At 43.4% G+C, this 20,679-nt stretch overlaps 1 protein-coding gene across 2 annotated transcripts in view; it reads right to left on the minus strand.

Moving 5' to 3' along the window:
• THOC5 (THO complex subunit 5) overlaps positions 1-19,214 on the minus strand; it is a 33,277-nt gene extending 14,063 nt beyond the window's left edge. Inside the window, exons 1-12 of one of the 2 annotated variants that reach the window (XM_063085894.1) lie at positions 19,126-19,214; positions 15,992-16,123; positions 14,563-14,706; positions 13,632-13,745; positions 13,363-13,460; positions 11,148-11,294; positions 8,743-8,857; positions 5,163-5,295; positions 4,441-4,476; positions 3,201-3,278; positions 2,543-2,583; positions 2,194-2,293 (exon numbers count right to left, since the gene is read on the minus strand). In XM_063085894.1, the coding sequence (XP_062941964.1) occupies positions 2,194-2,293; positions 2,543-2,583; positions 3,201-3,278; positions 4,441-4,476; positions 5,163-5,295; positions 8,743-8,857; positions 11,148-11,294; positions 13,363-13,460; positions 13,632-13,745; positions 14,563-14,706; positions 15,992-16,087 (1,102 nt within the window). In that variant the 5' untranslated portion in view covers positions 16,088-16,123; positions 19,126-19,214. Of the gene's footprint in view, positions 1-2,193; positions 2,294-2,542; positions 2,584-3,200; positions 3,279-4,440; positions 4,477-5,066; positions 5,296-8,742; positions 8,858-11,147; positions 11,295-13,362; positions 13,461-13,631; positions 13,746-14,562; positions 14,707-15,991; positions 16,124-19,125 lie in introns of both variants that reach the window. The other variant, XM_063085893.1, reaches the window with a different exon arrangement.
• Positions 19,215-20,679: the final 1,465 nt, after the last annotated feature.

Below are 20,679 nucleotides of genomic sequence, written 5' to 3' on the forward strand. Positions count from 1 at the left end.
AAAGGCAGCCAAGCAATCAAGGTCATTACCAGTAAAAAGTCACAGTGATACCATGTACCCTTTTTTTTTTTTTTTTTTTTGCCTTTTTCATGACCGGTACTCAGCCAGTGAGCGCACCAGCCATTCCTATATAGGATCCGAACCCGCGGCGGGAGCGTCGCTGCGCTCCCAGCGCCCCACTCTCACGAGTGCGCCACGGGGTCGGCCCTCCATGTACCCTTAATAGGATGTGATGATGACCACTACATCTCTGCTATTCTTCCCCGAAACCCATAACCTCAGTCTAATCAAGGTCAGGAGAGACCAGGAAAGACTGTGGAACTATCACTGCTTCGAGGAAACCAAGGAGTATGACAGCTAGATGTAATGTGAGATCGTGGCTTGGAACCTGAACAGAAAAAGGACATTAGTGAAAAAACAAGGGAACTATGGAACTCTGAATAAAGTCTGCAGTTAATAGTATTTTTTTTTTCTTTTTCTTTTTTTAAAAGATGACCAATAAGGGCATCTTAACCCTTGACTTGGTGTTGTCAGCACCACGCTCTCCCAAGTGAGCTAACTGGCCATCCCTATATAGGGATCCGAACCTGTGGCCTTGGTGTTATCAGCACCACATTCTCCCAAGTGAGCTACAGGCTGGCCCTGTTAATAGTATTGAACAAATGAAATTAACAGTGGTTTTGATAACTGCACTGTGGTTAATTAAGACATAACAATAGGGGAAGTTGGATAAAGAGTATACGGGAACTCATTATCTCCGCAATTCTTCTAAGTCTAAAATGATCTCAAAATAAAATGTTTAATAAAAAGGCAAAGACAGGACCAGTGTGTAGAGCACATTTCCATTTGTATAAAAATTAAGGTGAGGGCCGGCCCCGTGGCGCACTCGGGAGAGTGCAGCGCTTGGGAGCACAGCAGCGCTCCCGCCGTGGGTTCGGATCCTATATAGGAATGGCCGGTGTGCTCACTGGCTGAGCGCGGTGTGGATGACACCACACCAAGGGTTGCAATCCCCTTACTGGTCACAAAAAGACCAAAAAAAAAAAAAAAAAATTAAGGTGGGAAAGGGATAAATACACATTTGTATAACAGCTTCTAGGTGCATAGAATATTTCTAGAAAATACATTAAAAAATCTATAATAATGGTTGTCCTTGGTATTAAGATCAAGGATTGGCTCTGATAGCCTGGGGTGAGAGGAAAACTTAAATTTCACTGTTAACTCTTACACTGCTAGAATGCTTTATCATGTGCTACTTTTTTCCAAAAACCACTTTCAAAACATATATAGTCAACTTTGTATCTGCAGGTTCTGCACCAGTGGATTCAACCAATTGTGGATCAAAAATATTACAAAAAAAAAATTATAATAAATGATACAAACAAAAAAACCAATACAGTATAACAACTACTTACATAGCATTTACATTATATTAGGTATAAGTAACTTTGAGATTATTTACAGCATAAAGGAGGATGTGCATAGGTTATATGCAAATATTATGCCATTTTATTTTATTTTATATTTTTAAAAAGATGACCGGTAAGGGGATCTCAATCCTTGGCTTGGTGTTGTCAGCACCACGCTCAACCAGTGAGCAAACCGGCCATCCCTATATAGGATCCAAACCCGTGGCCTTGGTGTTATCAGCACCGCACTCTACCGAGTGAGCCACGGGCCGGCCTATGCCATTTTATATTAGGACTTGAGTATCTATAGATTTTGATATCTGAGGAGGGTCCTGAAACGAATTCTCCCACAGATACTGAGGGATGACTGTATTCTCTGCAGAATACAAAGTTCTACTTATATTTATTAAACTAAAAATGTTGGTTGTGTTACTCAGAACCTGTATATTCTTCTAACTTGTTCTGGGTATTTGACTTGTCAAATTCAGAAAAACATGTAGTTTTACCAAGCTTCTCTTATGTGTCTGGAGTTTTGTTACTATGTTGTTATGGTTATGACTATAAAAAAAAAAATCACGGGCTGACGAGTTAGTTTAGGTGGTTACAGAGTGGTGTTGATAAACACATTCCATGCAAAACAAAGAGAAAAAAGAGATAAATATGTATGAGACCAAAACCATTTTTTGGGCAAAGAGGCCTCTGGCTTGCTGGACCCTCTGCACCTGCAGCTAGCAAACTCATAGGTGCTACAGGATCCCCTAGAATAAGGTGAGTACAGCCAGACCTTTGCACTTCAGGTCAAGCATGACGGACAGCGGATGCCTCTTCAACATCTCCTTGCGCTTGTCATCCAACTGAACCCCCAGCGTGGGTCGCCGGCGTTTCTAGACAAAGGAAAAAGCCAGGCTGAGGAGCACTGGTCATAGGAACACACCCCTTCCCTCTCCCTACCAGCCAGAGCCTCAGCACTGCTGCCTGGGACCTGCTACATTAGCCTGCCAGACTGCCAGGCCCCCCCGCCAGCAGCCCTTTCTTTCAAACCTCTTTCTTCTGTTCCTAGGGAGGACAGCATCTGCAAACAAGCAGGCCCCAGTGCAGCTAATTGGCCCCCCAGGAGAGGATGTGGCTCTCACCGTGGTCTGCTCCTCCTCAGCGTCCGAGTCACTCTCATCATCTGCAGCCACACAGAGAAGCCAGCAAGGGGTGAGAGGGATCCACATGCTCCCTAAAGCACCTCAACCCACAGGCATCAAGGGACCCAGACTCTTGCCTTTTCTAAATGGGTTTCTTTAGAATAAATAATAGATTAATTTGTTGCTGCTTATTCAGTATAGAAAACATGGTGATGAAAAAGAAGAAAAAAAGGAAAAAGAAGAATGACCTATAATTCCACCACTCCTGTTTTTTAAAGGGCTTTTAAATGTTATTTCTATGGACCCCAAGACCCTCCACTGGTGGTGGTGGTGGTGATAATAATAGTAACATAAACAACAACGACAGCAGCTCATATAATTTGAGGGGCTGCTATGTGCTGAGGATGATGCTACGGGCCTTGTGTGCATTACCCCATTTAATCTACATAGTAATTCCACAGAAGGTATTCTTATTTATTCTTCACAGATACACAAAGGCTCAGATCCAAAGGCAGCACTTTGTGACTCCAGAGCTGAGTTCTCCCCTGCCTACTCCAAGGAGTTAAGACATTAAAATCAAGCTTCTTGCTACACAGAACCAGTCACCTTGGGAGGTGACTCGGTGTCCCTAGAGGAGGCATGCCAACTACCACATTACCTTGGGAATCCTCAGGAGGCTTGAACAGAGCCTTGGCTTCATCCACACTGCCTTCGATCGCCACAGACAACATCTTATCTAAGGGCAAGAACAAGTTTCCTAGGAAAGCCGCTGAGGAAAGGTGCTACACGAAGCAAACGACCCAGCTCTGGGGCTGTATTCCTTCTACTTCTGCCCTAGCTCCTTACTGACTAAGGGTGGGAGGGCAAAGCCCTTTCTCCAGATAAAGAGGAACAAGGTAGGAAACTTGAATTTTTTTCCCATCATTTACTGAGAACCCAAAATGACTGGTGAGGAATGCCTCTCTTCAGGTGCACACCAAGGCAGAGAAACTCAAACCTAGGGCCTAAAGCTACATGGAACTCGTCTGCCAATTGTCTTAAAGGTTCTCGCCCAGAAGCCCATACCTGTCCATATCCTGGAAGCAATGGCTCTCACCTGACTAAGTGCTTCTTCTCTGTTCTGCACTACCCCAAGCAACTGGCTGGCACTGTCTCATTTAACTGGGAGGCAGTAGGAAGGCTGGTAGAAACTTGGACCCTGCAGTCCACTCCCAGGTCTGAGTCTACCCCACCAATTACCGAACATGTGTGCTGGGAAGTTATGTCACTGCTCTGAGCCTCAGTTTCTGCATCTATGAAGTCGGGACTCGATAAACAGTAGCTGCCCTATTGGGTGGTGGGGACTGAATGAGCTGATGCTTATAATTTTAATTATACAATTTTTAAAAATTAATTTTTAATGCACACAAAAACCCTATAGGAACAATATTATTATAGCCATTTATGGATAAGAAACTTGAGTCTGAGAAGTTGGGTACCATTATCAGGAAGCAGATAGCCAGGATTAAGACCAGTCTGTTCAATTTGAGCCTGGCTTCTCAAGCACTGAGCTACTGGCTTGTTCTGTGCACCAGGCTTGACACCTCACTGAGTGACGCCTTGGGCCCCCCTTTCTGGAACTCTAGGGGTTTTGTGTTGTGAGGTCAGACAGACCACCTCCGCTTCTGCTCTATTCTTAAGGGTACAGATAGTTACAGGAGCCTAAAACGGTTTGCCCAATGGCACTAAGGAGGGATGGCAAACTTCTCCCAAGCTGCCTATCTCTGGCAACCCTACATGAATCATCATGTAGCCCCCACCAACCACCAACAAATGACAGACAAATCTTAGAATTCTACAGTAAAACAGGAATGAAAACAGGCTGTGTTTCAAACACAAAATAAAAGAAAATTACTCACCCTGTCTAGGGGGCTGGGAGGAGGATTTCATATGAGCTGATGATGAAAACAGGAAGGAGAACAATGGGGAGGGAGAGGACAAGAAGGACCAGGAAGACACAAGAAGAGAGACACTAATGTGTTGGTGCCCATGGCTGGGAGGAGGGGCATGCACTAGTGTAATATATGTCATTTGATACGAGGGATGGGGAAGGGTGGGGAGGAAAAGTTCAGGTGCTGGGTGAAAGCTGCATTAGGATAAGAGGCAGGGCCTCCCAAAACTTCTCAAAAACCCCAGCAGAGTCACAGGTTGCCCTTAAGCGTAATGAGGACAAATCCTCTAACCTGGTAATTCACTGTAAAAACATGCAGCCTGTTTTGGGGCACGGCAAAAGCCTAGCAGAGCTGGCTGCAACCTGTGTTCACCATGCCCCCTCCCCACCCCTGAAGCAGAGCAAGAGGCACTAATCCACCTGCCAAGCATAGGGTGAGCACCTGGGAGCCCAGAAAAGCTGCCTGGGCATTGCACCCAACAGCCTTCCAGCCAGGCTCATGAAAGATTCAGAGCCATCCAGTGTGAAATGCCTCAGGCCACCTGGTCAAAGCAGCCATGCAGGGCAGTGCGGAGGGGAGGCAGCGTCTGTCACCTGAGGGCTTCTGGGCAGGCAGTGGTTCCAAATGACTCAATCGGCCACAGCTGCTGCTCCCACAGCCCCTCTTCCTCGCCCAGCCCCCACACTCACCACAGGCCTGCCCATATGCAGTGGCCTGGACAAAGAGGACATAGAGGGGAGGTGGCAGATGCCTGGCTGTCTCATACTGCTTGTGAGCCTGGTCAAACGGCATGAACAGGTACTCCTGCACAGGGAGGGAAGCCTGTAGGCAACAAAGGAAGAATTTTTGGTTTTCCTTTTTTAGCCAGTCTACATAGAAACATGTGGCTGCTTTAGTGATTGATTGTATATAGTTTTTTATTTACGAAAGTGGTACATAATAAACTAACAAACAGGCAGTTAAAAAGTCAATATAAAAAAATCAATTATATTTCTTCATACTAGAAATAGACAGTAAGAAAATTAAATTATAAAAAGATATTTCCAAGGGAGATGGCTCACTTGGGAGAGTGTGGTTCTGATAACACCAAGGCCATGGATTCGGATCCCTATGTAGGGATGGCCAGTTAGCTCACTTCAGAGAGCATGGTGCTGACAACACTGGGTCAAGGGTTAAGATCCCCTTACTGGTCATCTTTATAAAACAAATAAAAATAAAAAATAAAAAGATATTTCCAAAAGCATCAAAACATCAAATACCTAAGAATAAATAAATGAGGTGTGTAAGCCTCTACACAAAAATCTGAGAAATGAAAAAAATCTAAATAAATGGAGATAAATGAATGTCAATGGCCTGAAAGACTTAATATTGTTCAAATGTCAATTTTCCCCCAAAAGATCTACAGATTCAATGTAATCCCAACACAAAATCCCACCAGGTAAAAACAGACCATCTGATTGTAAAATGTATATGTAAATGCAAAGGGCCAAGAAAATCTGAGGCAATCCTGAAGAATGAGATTGGAGGACTTCAATGACTGTGCATTGAGACTTCTGATAAAGCTACAGTAAATAAGATGACAGTGTGATACTGGTACAAAGATAGATAAATATCACACACAAACCCACACATACACATTTTATTTGCAGAGCAGTGGGGAAAGAATAGTCTTTTCAATAAATGTGTCAGCTGAATACCTTCTATGGAAAGAAAAAAATGAATATTGACCTTTTCCTCTCACTATATACAAAATTCTCTACCAGGATGATTACAGATCTAAATGTGAAAGATAAACAATGGAGCTTCTGTATGGAAATACAGAATATCTCTATGACCTTGGGATAGAGAAAAATTTCTTACACAGGACACAAAAAACACTAACCATAAAGGAAAAGATTAACAATTAGGTTATTTTAAAATTAAGGACAACTTCTCATTAAAAGATACCATCATGAGAGTGAAAAGGTAAGTCACAGAATGGGAAAGGTATCAGCAAAAGACACACCTCCAGAAAATATAAAGAGCTCCAGGCACCCCAACAGAAAAATGGGCAAAAGACCTGCATAGGCCCTTCACAAGAGAGGTTATCCAAAAGCTAATCAGCATACAAAAGTGCTGGGCTCAATGTCACTAGTCCCCAAGGAAATTAAAATTAAAACCATAATGAGATACCCTCCAGAATGGCTAAAATTAAGAAGATTGACAAAATCTAGTGTTGCTGAGGATGTGGAACAATAAGAACTTTCATATGGTGCTGGTGGGAAGTGCCATAGATCAGTACAATCACTTTTGAGAACTGTTAGTGTCTAGAAAAGCTAAATACACGCATTACTTACTCTATGACTCAGTGATTTCATTCGTGGGTATACATTCAACAGAAATGTGTACACACATGTGCACCAAACAACGCAGATAAGAATGCTCATAGCAGTATTATTCACAATAGCCCCAAATTGGAAACAACCAAAACCACACACTAAACATCAACGAAAATAAATGAACTCCTGGTACTCATAACAGCACAGATTAATATCACAAACATACTGTTGAGCTAAAGAAGCCAGACACAAAAGAGTATATACTATGATTCTATCTGTATAAAGTGCAAAAACAGGCAAAACTAACCTATGATGTTAGCAGTCGAGCCAATGTTATTGGGGGGTGGGAGGTGTTAGTGACTGAGAGGGGGAATAAAGGAGCTTCTGGAAAATTGGTAATGTTTATTTTCTTGATTTTGGGTGCTGGTTATAAGATGTGTTCATTTACTGAATATTATTCACTGAACTATACTTATGAGTTGTATGCTTTTCTGTATGTTAAAATTATTTTTTTAAGTAATACTTTTTTTTTTTTTTTTTTGACTGGTAAGGGGATTGCAACCCTCGGCACGGTGTTCTCTGCACCACGCTCAGCCAGTGAGCACACGGGCCATCCCTATATAGGATCTGAACCCACGGCCTCGGCGCTACCAGCGCTGCACTCTCCCGAGTGAGAAACGGGGCTGGCCCAGTAATACTTTGTTTTAAAAAGTTGTGTTTAGGGCCAGCCCGTGGCTCACTTGGGAGAGCGTGGTGCTGACAACACCAAGTCAAGGGTTAAGATCCCCTTATCAGTCACCTTTAAAAAAAAAAAAGTTGTGTTTAAGTTTATAAAGCAAAAACTCATAGTTCCTGGAACCCAAAGATAATTGTCAATGGTTTGGTGTGAATACTGACTTTTCTAAGTGTACACAGGACTCACATATATCCATACAGATACTTTGTAAACTCCAGTATACAAATGAGATCATACTATATGTTCTATAGTATGAACATACATATGAACAGCTTACATTTTGTTTAATAATACGATAGATCTTCTTTCACATTTCAGTTTTCTATCAGTTTACATCACAGCTGTAAGCCTGTATCATTCAAGAATTTATTTAACCTACACCCTATTTAGGGACGGTTAGAGAGTTTCCAGTTAACAGGAGAAAATTTAGCCATGTAGAGGGGCTTGGGGATAAGTACAACCAAAACTTTTAATTTCTGCTGTTTTTTTGTTCTATTATGCAGTGTTACTGGAAAATATTTAATAACTCTAATTCTATGCCTAGAGTTGAAGGAAGGAAATGCAGAACTTGTCAAGTCCTAGAAAAATGAATTTATAATTTCTCTAGGGTCCTTTTACAAAGTTCGTACATATTAACCATCTACCCTGCTTCATAAAACTATAAGGATTTAGACCAAATCTGGCTTCATAAAGCAAACAAAAGTCGGGTCACCTATATATAAAGACATTTTATTTTATAGGTAAAGTGGGAACTTTTCCCCCTAAGGTACCTAATGGCTTTCATATATGAGTAAATTTCTTTTTTGAGTGAGTAGATCTGCCAAGGGTTTCTCCTGAGGTGTTGTCAGTGGGATCTAAGAGACATCCACAGGGAGCATGTTTAGACTCCTGGAGACTATGGGGCTGGAAGGGATCATGCAGGGGGTAAACTAAACTTCCACAGTCTGAGAAAGTGTGGTAGCCAGAGGAAGCTCTGGAAGAAAAGAAAATGCCCAGGTAAACGTGTGTATATATTCCTGAGCCCATGAGCCAGCACTTCTTCCCCTAGGACACAAGCTTATCGTACGACCTGGGTAGAACTGCAGAGAAGACTATCCTTACAGCGTACTCTAACAGTGATTAGGGTAACAGACCTAGAAAAGCCCAAAGGGGGATGTGGCTTCCGGCAGCCTCTGGTCAATGGTGAAGGCAACGAAAAGGGCTAGTGGGCCTCACCTGCATGATGCTGTTGAGGCGAGGCTGGAGGCTGCTCAGGTACTCCTTCTTCACCTCAATCTCCTTGAGGATCTTCTCCTTATTGGACAGGCACTCTCGGTACTTCTCTGCCAGCCTATTGGGGGAGGACAGAGCAATGTCACCCAATGCCCCCCAGGGACACCCCGACAAACCTGTTCACCATCAGAGTCCCCCTAGTAAAAGCAACTTCAATTAACTGCTAGTGTTTACCCAGCACTTACTATGTATCAGGCACTTTGGTGAGCTCTTTACAAGCATTATCACATTTAATCCTTATAAAAACCCTGGGAGATAGGGTCTTTTCTTATCCCCAAAGGAGGAAACTAAGGTTCAGGGAGGTGGATAACTCACCTGAGGTCATCCAGCTAAGAGAAAACACTGAGCTGGGCTTTGAATCTATGCCTCTCTCCAGAGACTCGGCCTATGACCACTAGGGAATACCTGTGGTTGTCTTCTGCTCTATTTCTTAACTGAGAAGCTAGATCCAAAACTTCCACAAACACGTGGACCTAGCAGCTATATAACTCAAATGAGGCCCATAGTCCAGCCTGAGTGGGTAAAGGTGGGAATGGATTGCAAACCAGTGCTGTAGGAATGCAGCACTCATGGCTCAGCCTGTGCCTAGGGCCAGTGGTGGACTGGACAGGGGTGTGATGAGCCAGCCTCATCTGCTAAAATATTGATGCAAACTCCCTCAGAACCAGACTCATTGCTTATTAAATTCATAAGATGGAACAAAGGCCTATAACAGAAAAAGGGAAGTATGAAAACAGCTGCTTCTCCAATGAAAAACAGAACAGGTCGACACCAAAAGCCCTAGAATTCTTCCACAAATATGAAAGGGGGAAAAGTCACCGTGAATAAAAGGGATACAACCATGAAAAGTCAATGATGAAAAAATACGATACAGTTTTCTTAGAAAGACCTAGATTAAATTAAACAGTATAGATATTCTATGGATGGTTAATTAATAAAAGTCTTTTTTTTTTTTTTTTTGCTGGCCAATACAGGGATCGAACCCCTGACCTTGGTATTATCAGCACCATGCTCTAACCATCTGAGCTAGCAAGCAGGCCTAAAAGTTCTTTATTACTACAAAAAAGTTTCACATGTAAAGGTTTGACTTGAAGCATGATTTATTATAGCTAAAATGAAAACAACTTGGGCCGGCCCGTGGCTCACTCGCGAGAGTGCGGTGCTGATAACACCAAGTCCCCGGGTTCGGATCCCATATAGGGATGGCTGGTTAGCTCATTAGGTGAGCATGGTGCTGACAACACCAAGCCAAGGGTTAAGATCCCCTTACCGGTCATCTTTTAAAAAAATAATAAAATAAAAAAAATAATAAAATGAAAACAACTTAAAAGTCCAATAGGGGAATGATTCTATGAATTACCATTTTTCTACACACTGGACTGTTGCACAACCTTCTGAAATGATGTTTACAAAGCTTTATAATACCATAAGGATATGCTAACAGATAGGGTGAAAAGGCAAAATACAAAATTAGATTTATGGGGGGCCGGCCCGTGGCTCACTCGGGAGAGTATGGTGCCGATAACACCAAGGCCACGGGTTCGGATCCCATATAGAGATGGCCGGTTGGCTCACTGGGTGAGCGTGGTGCTCACAACACCAAGTCAAGGGTTAAGATCCCCTTACCGTTCATCTTTTAAAAAAAAAAAAAAAAAAAAAAGAAAATTAGATTTATGGTACAGATGATATTTAGGTTTCAGGTGTTAAAATTTTAAAGGAAAAGAAATCACTCCAACTTTCTGTTAATAGCCTTTCTGTGGATTGAATTGTGTCTCCCAAAGTCCATGTATTAGAAACTTAATCCCCACTGAGACAGTGTTAAGAGGGTGGGAAATCTTATTATGTTAATGAAAGGTGGGGCCTTGAAGAGGTTATTAGATTGTGAGAACCATGCCCTAGTGAACAGATTAATAAATTGATAGTTTAACAGTAGTCTAGGCATCATTCTGAGGGCTTTAGAAGGACAGCATGTGAGGAGGTTAGTCTCTCTCTGCTTCTACCATTTTGCCATGTGATACCTTGTGTCATTGTAGAGATACCAAGAAAAGGCATTCACCAGATGTGTTTCCTGGACTTTGGAGTTCCCAGCCTCCAAAACTATGAGAAATAAAGTCTATTTCTTTATACATTACCCAGTTTCATGTATTTTGTTATAAGCAACAGAAACAGACCAATACAAGCCTTAAGCAATTACAACCCCACCCATGATGAAGGTGAATTAATCACAAAATAGGACTTGGTCTTAGAGACTATTCTGCTGGTTCCACGGTGCTTTGCTGTCTGATCCTGGGTCATGACAAAGCACTGTCATTCCATGGATAACAAGGTCAGGAAGGAGAAAACACTACCTTTTCCGCTGTTCCAGCTCCCAGTCCAGACGTGCCAGGGTTTGTTGGTGAGGGTCTCCCATGGTGACTTCAGCCTTGCTGATATCTGGTGGAGCCTCTTTATAAAACTCCTCTAAACTGACCAGGTCAATTTCTTCGTGCTTTGACCTACGGGCAAAAGCTAGATGTCAAGATGCTGTTCTCAGGAACCCAAACTGGCTTAAGCAGGCACAAAGTTTCCCCCATCTATGCCCAGATAGCCCTGGTCTACAACTACTCAGAATCCTGGAACCCAGTCTTCTTAGCAAACACTCATCAGTAGATGTTTCAGTGTGAAAAGAGGTAGTTGGTGACATGCCACAGGGTCCTTATCTATGCTGCCCAACCTTTTTATCCATGAATTAGCTAAAGACCTGGAAGGGATGTTTATCAATTTACAAATGTCTCCAAGCTGAGTAAGAGATCTAATAGTTCAAAAGAGTCAAATAAAAACACTATGGTCTAGTCCTAGACTGTCAGATTGAAACCAAGACATGTCATTTAACAGGAATGAATGTAAGAGTATGCACTTAATTTCACAACATTAACTGCATAAGCTTAGGACGGGAAAGATCCAGCATGGCTGAACCAGATGTGAAAAAGATCTAGAGGCTTTAACTGTTGCATGTATAGTGGCACACATGTATAAAAGAAAAGAAATCCAATTCTCTCTGCTGCATGAACATAGTTGAGAGCCCAGGTCATGGTCACAGGATGGTAAGAACGGCAGTTACCATACATTAATAAGCACTCACTATATGCTGTCCTCACCTCATTTAATTTTCAAAACAACTCCACGAGGTGGGAATTTTTATCCATTTTTCAACTGAGATGGAGGCTTCCATCAGTAAGCAGCTTGCTCAAGATCACACAGCTAGTGAGTGGCTTGAGCTCAGATTTGAACCCAGGCTATCTTACTTCAGGGCCCATGCTCCTTCCACGTGGCCACCCGCCTCCCAAAAGGCCTGAGTTCCACTGTATTCTGGGTTTGTCAGTTTCCTTCCATCTGATCAATGACTATAGACAAGGCATTACATTCTTTTATTTTGTTTTTATACCTTTTTAATTTTGAAATAATTTAAGACTCATAAGAAGTTTCAAAAATAATATTGAGAGTTAATTTCCCCCATGTCCCCTTCATCCAGGTTCCCCCAAAGATAATCTAACCTGATATCTAGCCACAGTACAGTCAAAACTAGGAAACCGACAATGATACAATACTATCAACACAGGCACAGACCTGATGCAGATTTCACCTCTATTCATATTTAAGTATTATTATGTGATTGATGGATCTGCAGAGCAGATAAAGCTGCCTTTCAAAAATCAGCACCATCATTATTAAACATATGTTGGACCCAATATCTAACATGGCCCTGCTTATGCCCAGTTTGTTATAAATAAAACCTGCTTTCTTTCAGTTTGCACAAACAGGTCTGACCACGCAAGAACCCTTTCCCTTCTCTTCCCCTGGTTGCTCCTTCCTCTATCTCATCTCTCAGCCTGGTTTTGCCAAGAGGCATCACATTTTTTTTTTTTTTTTTTTTTTAAAAAAGATGACCGGTAAGGGGATCTTAACCCTTGATTTGGTGTTGTCAGCACCACGCTCAGCCAGTGAGCGAACCGGCCATCCGTATATGGGATCCGAACACGGGGCCTTGGTGTTATCAGCACTGCACTCTCCCGAGTGAGCCACGGGCCGGCCCAAGAGGCATCACATTTTAAGGACACTAACAAACTATAGTTTGTTCGCCTGAAGGCAACTAAACAGCAAGAAGTTCAGGTTCCAAAGAATAAAATCCACTTGGAAAATGAGTTACCGAGACTTAAGAGGAAAACTGGGCCAAAGGTTAAAAGGATGTGATTAGAAGTGAACTGCTCCCATACAATGTGCCCAGGAATCAAACTAGTAAAGTAAAGGCTCCAGCTGGGGAGAGAGAACTGCTTTTTACCAAGTACAGAGCTCAGAGCTCAAAACTCAAAAGGGCCAGAGAGGCTTTTGAGGTTCTTTGTGCAACCTGAAACTACTGCTTGCAGATCTCCCCCTCAAAGTGATCTATTCACCCTTTGACCATATCCTGCAGTCTTCCAAGCTCATCAGATTTCTTTTTAAAGAGACTGGCTCACACAGAGCTATGTAGGAAACAGCAATTATCAACAGGCTATCTGTGCCAAAGCCCTGTCCTCCCAAACTCACTTGAACTCCAGACATTTGGTGATCTCCTTCTGTAAGTGCATCACCTCATACAACAGGTTCTGTAGCTGCAAGTGATAGGCATCTACTTTCTGCTTAGCCTGAAAGGAGGATAAGGTCAGAGGTGAGCAGGGCAAGTTGGGAGAGTGCAGGGCAAAGCAGGGCAGGACAGAGCACAGTGGCAGCAAACTCAGAGAAGGGATAAAGCAGAGGATAAAGGAGATGGGGAGGAGGGAAGAGAAGGAGAGTTAATTAAACCTCTCAACTCCTACCTCATGGGTCTGATCTCTTCCTTTCTTCAACCTGATGTGGGCTAATCGGTTAAGCTTCTTTAGAGTCATGAAATGCACACAGCTCTGGATCCTCCGTTCTTCGATTTCAATTGCCTGAGGGCAAAGAAAATGGTAAAGGCAACCAAAGATAAGTGCTGAGTCAACTTCCTTCATTCCCTGGCTGCTGACCCATCCTCATCCAGGGCCAAAAACAGAAACTGGAGGGAGCTCAGAACCATGAGAAATGGAAAGATGACTGTACAAGGGAAATGCTTAAGGTTCCCAGGCAAAAAAGCAACTTCTGCTTGGACTGGAATAACAGGAATTGAAGGTGGAGCAAGTACGGCCAATGTACAACTAACATCTGTCTCTACAGATTCTACACGGAGATCCTCACAATAGCATCATCCTGCCATAAAATGTAACCTCTATAAATAACATTACAGAATGATTTAAATGAAAAACATCCAGAATTGTAGTTGTAAAGCTTGGCTACAATAAACTAGATAGGATATAATAATCTTAACAATATTGGCCAGCATAAGCACAAATAAGTGAGATTCCTGGGGAAAAAAAAAGATTTTTAAAACTTATCCATCTAGTTTGTAGTCACATTGTTCAGTTTTTCAGTCCCTAAAGTCTGGTTTATTCATTTAATATTAATGATACTTTCACTTTTGATACCTATGATTTACTGTACATACCCATCTTTATAACATCAAAGGAATTTACATATGCCATCACTTCTCAACACCTAGCTAAATGCCTGGCACTTAATAAATAGGCAGGTCTTTGGAGCCCCCAGGCTCCAACCACCTAATTGTTGCTAGGGCAGAAGACCAAGATCAGGAAAGGCCCCATAGGTGGGTGCCAAAACAGCCCCATCTGTGCAGACCCACTAGGTTCATGACCACCTGGTCCCACTCCTTACCACATCCTTGCCGCCCCTGCTCTTTAGGTCCTGGATCTCGGCCATCAGCCTCTGTAGCTCCTGGCACGTGTACTTGTATAGCTCATAGTCTCTGCCAGGGTCCCGAAGGTCCACCTCGGCCTCCTCACTGTAGTATTTACCTTCCTGCGGAGGCAAGGATAGAGGTCCTGGATGGGGGGTAAAAGTCTCCCTTTTGGGACCAGGGACACTTGGCTGAGATCTCTCATCACACAAGAATAGTAACAATAAAGTCCCAAACAGGTCTCTAAAGAATCTGGTCCTCAAATCATATGTTTTTCTTCTTTTCAAAATGGAAAACTTTTTTCGTTCTGATTACACAGGTATGCATGTTTGGTGTCAAAGATTCAGAATATAGAGGAGTATAACAAGAAAATAAAAAACAGTCTGTAATTTCACCTCCCAGACCAAAACACCACAGTGAATACTGTGGGTAAACACACATTTGATTTTTAAACAAAATGGGATATTGTCCCGGCTGTTTAGTGTAACTTCCCATTCCAATAAATACAGATTTCCATCAAAATGGCTGCATGAGGACTGGCCGGTTAGCTCAGTTGGTTAGAGCGCAGCTTTATAACACCAAGATAATGGGTTTGGATCTTCCTACCTGCCAGCCATCCAAAAAAACAAAAAAGGCTGCATGATAGTCCACTATGGAGATGAACCAGAATTCACTTAACCACATTTCTACAGATGGGCATTTAGATGGTAGAATCAAGTTTTAGCAGAGACTAAAATATCATAATTGGTCTCCTAGCCTTTGCAGTAAACAGAACACATGAGATTTAAAAGAGCCAGAAATCAATGCCCAACAAAGATAAAGTTCTTCATTAATCTTGATTTCCTAAATGTGAGGAAAGCATTGTTTTTTAGTTTAAATTTAAGCTGGTATATTTCCTTATTCTAGTTTAAAAAACAAACAAAAAACCCCCAACCAATCAAAACAGCTAAGTCATTAATTAGCCTGTAAGATTCAAGGACAGAACAACAGACAAAAGGATAAGAAGACCCTCCTGACCACATGAGCTCTCAGGCCACAGAACAGGTTCTATGGGCACATGGTTCTGGTACTGTCTTGGTACCACATCCAGGGATGCAATAACTCTGAAGCTCCAGGCAGATGCACTGCTTTCTTCCAACCATCAGGAAAACTGGAGACACACATCATACTGGCATACATTTCTGTGCAGGTACTAATCATGTCTAATGATTGTTGATTCTTGGGATGCTGCAGCTAAACCTGATGTGGACATGCAGGTTTTGTGAAGCCATGGGAATTCCAGTCAAGCAGAGGTCACCAGAAGGTTGTCTCTGGCAGATGTGACCCCGAGCTGCTGCAAACCCATAGCCAGGTGCTTGGTCATGAGCTGCAATTTCTCAGCAGTATGGCAACCTTGGCTGATCTCACCTGCTCAGTATCAGATCGATTCCTTTTTCCTTCAGCTGGGGCTCCATCACTTCGGATAACCTTGGGCTTCCGTTTTTTGCTTGATTCTGATGACATGACTATTCCTCAAGGTCAGGTGGAAACACCAGAGAGCTGTTAAGAGGAGAAAGCTCTTGAGATTTTCCAGAGTCAGAGTTGGAGATTTATTTGTCAGAATTCTGAAGTCTTACAAGCAGTTCTGGCACTAACAGACTTGGTAACTCAGGAAAAGTCACTTAACTCTCCAAAGCCTCAGTTTCTAATACTCTTTAAAACGGAATCATCCTTCCAACTGTCCAAAATGAACTCATCTGCTCCACCCCCATCTCCTCTATCTTCTCCACCCCCACTCACATCCTGCTCACTCACTCTCCACAAACACATCCTATATTCAGGTATTCACCAAGCAATCCCAGGTACCATGCATCTCTCTCCATCTCAACACCCTAGGTCAGGCCCTCCACGTTCCTCTTCAGGACTACTCTAACAGTCCTGCCCAACAATGCTGTCTAAATTCCCTTTCTTAAAAAAGACCAACCTAATTAATGTACTCTACTGTTTCAAAACCCTTGCTGGCTCTTTATAATGCACCAAATGAAATCCACATTCCCTGGCCTAGCATAAAGATCTTTCATGGTTTGTCCTCAACTTACCTTCCAACTGCATTTCTTACATTTCTATTCTTATTAATCCTTCCCCTGCCTCCAACCTCTCCTGGCTACAGCTGCACATAACACTCCCAGTTCCAAAGCACTCCATATTCTTCCCCTGCTTGCAATGATCTTCCATTATACCTCTATATCCTTCAAGACTACGGAATGCTCACCTGCTCTGGGAATCCTCTCATGTCTCCCCAAGGAACTCCTTTGGGTACTCTGCATACACTATTAGGGAATTTATCTCTTTGAATGATTTATCTGCCTTCCCTGCCTAGGTTGTGAGCACTGCCCTCTTCCCATGAGCCAGGCAAAGCACTCCATAAACCATCATCCAAACTCCTCAGTCTGGTATATAAGCTTATTCCCAATGCTACTGACTGATCATTGTGTGCTGGGCACTTTATGGGTATGTTCTCATTTGATCCTTCCAACAAACTTTTCAAATAACTACCATTTTACAGATGATAAAAATGAGGCTCAGAAAGGTCAATGACTTGCCCAAGGTCATGCAGCTTGCATGCTAAAACTTGGGTCCATCCAATGCCATGTTAGTGCTCCTGCCAACTACACTATTGTGCCTCCTAGTTTTGCCAGCATCTCATCTGGTGATGCCATGACTCCCTGGTTGACCCTAAAATTTAAAAAGAACAGAATCTGAAAAAAAAAAAAAAAAAAAAAAAGAACAGAATCTGGGCCGGCCCGTGGCTCACTCGGGAGAGTGTGGTGCTGAGAACACCAAGGCCCCGGGTTCGGATCCCATATACGGATGGCCGGTTCGCTCACTGGCTGAGCGTGGTGCTCACAACACCAAGTCAAGGGTTAAGATCCCCTTACCGGTCATCTTTAAAAAAATAAATAAATAAAATAAAAAAAAATAAGAAGAACAGAATCTACATTTCATGGGACTTTAGGGTCATAAACCATCCTCTCTTGCCACTTCTCATGGTCATCACCACAGTCTCCTGAGGTGGGCAGCACTGTCCCCCTTACCCCAATCAATCTTTTAACACTTATTGAGGGAGCCAATAGTGTGTCGTGGTGGAGTCAGAGAGCCCTAAGTTGGAATCTCCACTCTACTATTTAATGGCTGAGTCCTGGGACAAGTCACTTCACTTTTCTCTGGGTCTGTTTCCTCATGACTCAAATGAGAATAACAGTCCCTACCTCAGGTGCTGTGGGCATTAACACTGGAGGCACTCTGCTGGGAAAGGAGATGAAGATAAGGACTTGGATGGTGCATGGGTGATCTAAATTAATGCTGAACACCTAGGGAGAAAATTAATCCTTTTTCAATTCTTTATTAAAACTTCTAATTGCTTCAAGGAGAACATCTCAGTTCCCTAGTTTGTCTTGAACATCTAAGAATGTCAATGTTCCTTTGTAACAAAAAGACTATCTCAGAGACTTAGACAATAAAATCTAGCCAGAATTTGTTAACACTGATCTGTTTTCATTATATCATATATATTAATTTTTATCATTATCTTCTCCAATAAAGACAAATGAAAGCAGTTTTCAACTTGTGGTAGAGAGACAAAGTTTTCTCTCTAAATGAATTTAAGTTTAAAAAGTGATTAGATTAAGGGGTCCTGCTAGGGCCCTGTGGTGTGGAGCCCAGGGAATCTGAACCCAGCTGCAACCATGCACACAGCACACCAACAACACCATTTTCACTTGGGTAGTCCTTCATAGCCACTGCAATTGCCATGGCTACTGCAAAAGTGGCTAGTCTCTATAGCAGCAGTCACAGCCACTGTGCATATGGCATGCACACGGAAAGGCACCATGGAGACACCCCCCCCCCCAAAAAAAAGAGGTCCTCTCTCTCTACAAAGCACACTTCAGAGTAATAGAATAATAGAAGCAACATCTGATTTATAACAGAGGAGGACCTGATCACACCTGTCTCAGTACTGGACAGATCATCTAGGCAACAAACCAATAGAGGAACAGTTAAACTATTAGATTGAGAGAACAAATCTATGGTTATTAGAGAGGGAAGGGGAAGGGGAGAGAAGGAGGGGGAGGGATTGGATACGGGGCATACAGAATAAGTGATTTGTAACAATGAATATACTAACAAAAAATTAAAAATTAAAAAGAAAGTGATTGAATTAAAAATCCTTAGTAAACAGTTGTACAGGTGGTAAGATTTTTGGCAAAACCCACAAAAGTGGGGCCTGAAAGGCTTAAGTGTGGGAAATCCTGACTTTGGCAACACAGCAGAGTACCCTGCACACAGAAGCGCGCAACAAATGTGAACTGTTACCACCACCATCACCACCACGCTACGTCAACATCAAGAGGCTACAACATAGGGCCTGCAAACATGCAGCGAACATCTGCCAGATGAGGAAACCGCGCAGCGACGAGCCAAGCAGCCAGGGACCCCGGGGAATGAGGACGGAGAAGCCGGGTCGGCTCCCAGCCCAGGGGCGCCCTTCGGGTAGTCCGCACCTCGTCCCGGAGCGTCCAGCCCCGCCGCTCTGGCACTTCTTCACCGCACGACTCTACGACTCTGCCCCGGCGAACAAGCCACTTCCGGCGGAAGGCCGACTGCGGCCCGGGCACCATAGAGAAGCGGAAAAAAAGACAGAACGGCCGACCGGAAGCAAGGCGCGGAGGCCGGAAGGGAGGCGGGACCAGCTGCAGCCCGTGCATGAGAGAGGTGGCCGCTGTTCCCAGGCTGCCGGCGCCGGTCCTGCCCTTTAAAACTGGCAAACCGAGGCTGTGAGGGCAAAGGCTTTTATGTGCCTTCTTCCCTTTCCCCAGCGCCTAAAGCAGCAACTAGTGAGCGCTCCGCAAAGTACCGTCGTTGTTGAATGAGTTGTGGTACGCCCAAGAAAAACACAAGAGCGTTGTAGCGCCTAGTGGACCCTAGTGGACTTGCCTCTGTAACCTGGCTTCTTCACCATTATATTCACCACAACATGCCACAGCAATGAAGGCAGCAAGTCAGGGAGGGCATTAACCCCATTTTACATTTGTTTTTTTCACAGGGTGCATCACCACTTTCTCCATTTCAGGCCCAATTTGCCTAAAATAGAATCACAACTCTAATGCAGTGTTTGAAAGCTTCAAGTGTTTCCTACACCTTGCATGAACTGTACTGATAGGGCTTAAGATTTTTGGTATAATTCCTACTTATCTGGAGCTAGAAACACATGTGTCCTGAATTCCTGGTTGTACAGGGCCGGTTCCTTCTGCCCTGGGGTAGGAGTGGCTCAGGAACACAATACCCTCCAGGAGGGCAGATCAGCCATGTGGGACTAGGAAGCAGGCCAGCTCTGCTCTTGAGCACCTGCTGAAGATCCCTGTAGATGAACAAAAGACACCTGGTTTATAGTAAATATTTAATCGGTTCCATCAGTAACTCCAGCACATGTTTTCCTGGAAGGGAGGCAGAATTAAGCTACCCAGAGGTTCATGAAGTATGAGGGTCACTGAGAAGGCCCCCAGAGTCACTGACCTCATTCTGCACACCTTGTGGCCCTGTAGAATAAGGTTTGGGCTGATAGAATGTCAAGTGGGGGACAAGGAATGCAGAGTGAGGGAAATACAAGCTCTGGCCCATACTTTTGCCTGCAGGAGGACAGGAGAGACTCCCTGCGCAGAAAGGCTGGAACTAGACATTCAAGTTCTCAATCCCATTATGTAGGGAGAAACGAGATGGGCCTGTCTCCATGTGTCCAGTTCTAGGAACCCCACCCCAAGTGGTCTTCTGTTATCTCTGTTCTATCTTCCCAATTCTGTGTTCCAAATTCCAGATTATATAGTTTAAAACCAAGTTCTTTTTTTTTTTTTTCTTTTAAAGATGACTGGTAAGGGGATCTTAACCCTTGACTTGGTGTTGTGAGCACCACGCTCAGCCAGTGAGCGAACCGGCCATCCGTATATGGGATCCGAACCCGGGGCCTTGGTGTTCTCAGCACCACACTCTCCCGAGTGAGCCACGGGCCGGCCCCTAAAACCAAGTTCTGAATTCAAAATTCTACCTTCCAGTTTCCGGTT

The sequence above is a fragment of the Cynocephalus volans genome, chromosome 2 (genome assembly GCF_027409185.1).
Source record: "Cynocephalus volans isolate mCynVol1 chromosome 2, mCynVol1.pri, whole genome shotgun sequence".
In the NCBI taxonomy this organism is placed as follows: Eukaryota; Metazoa; Chordata; class Mammalia; order Dermoptera; family Cynocephalidae; genus Cynocephalus; species Cynocephalus volans.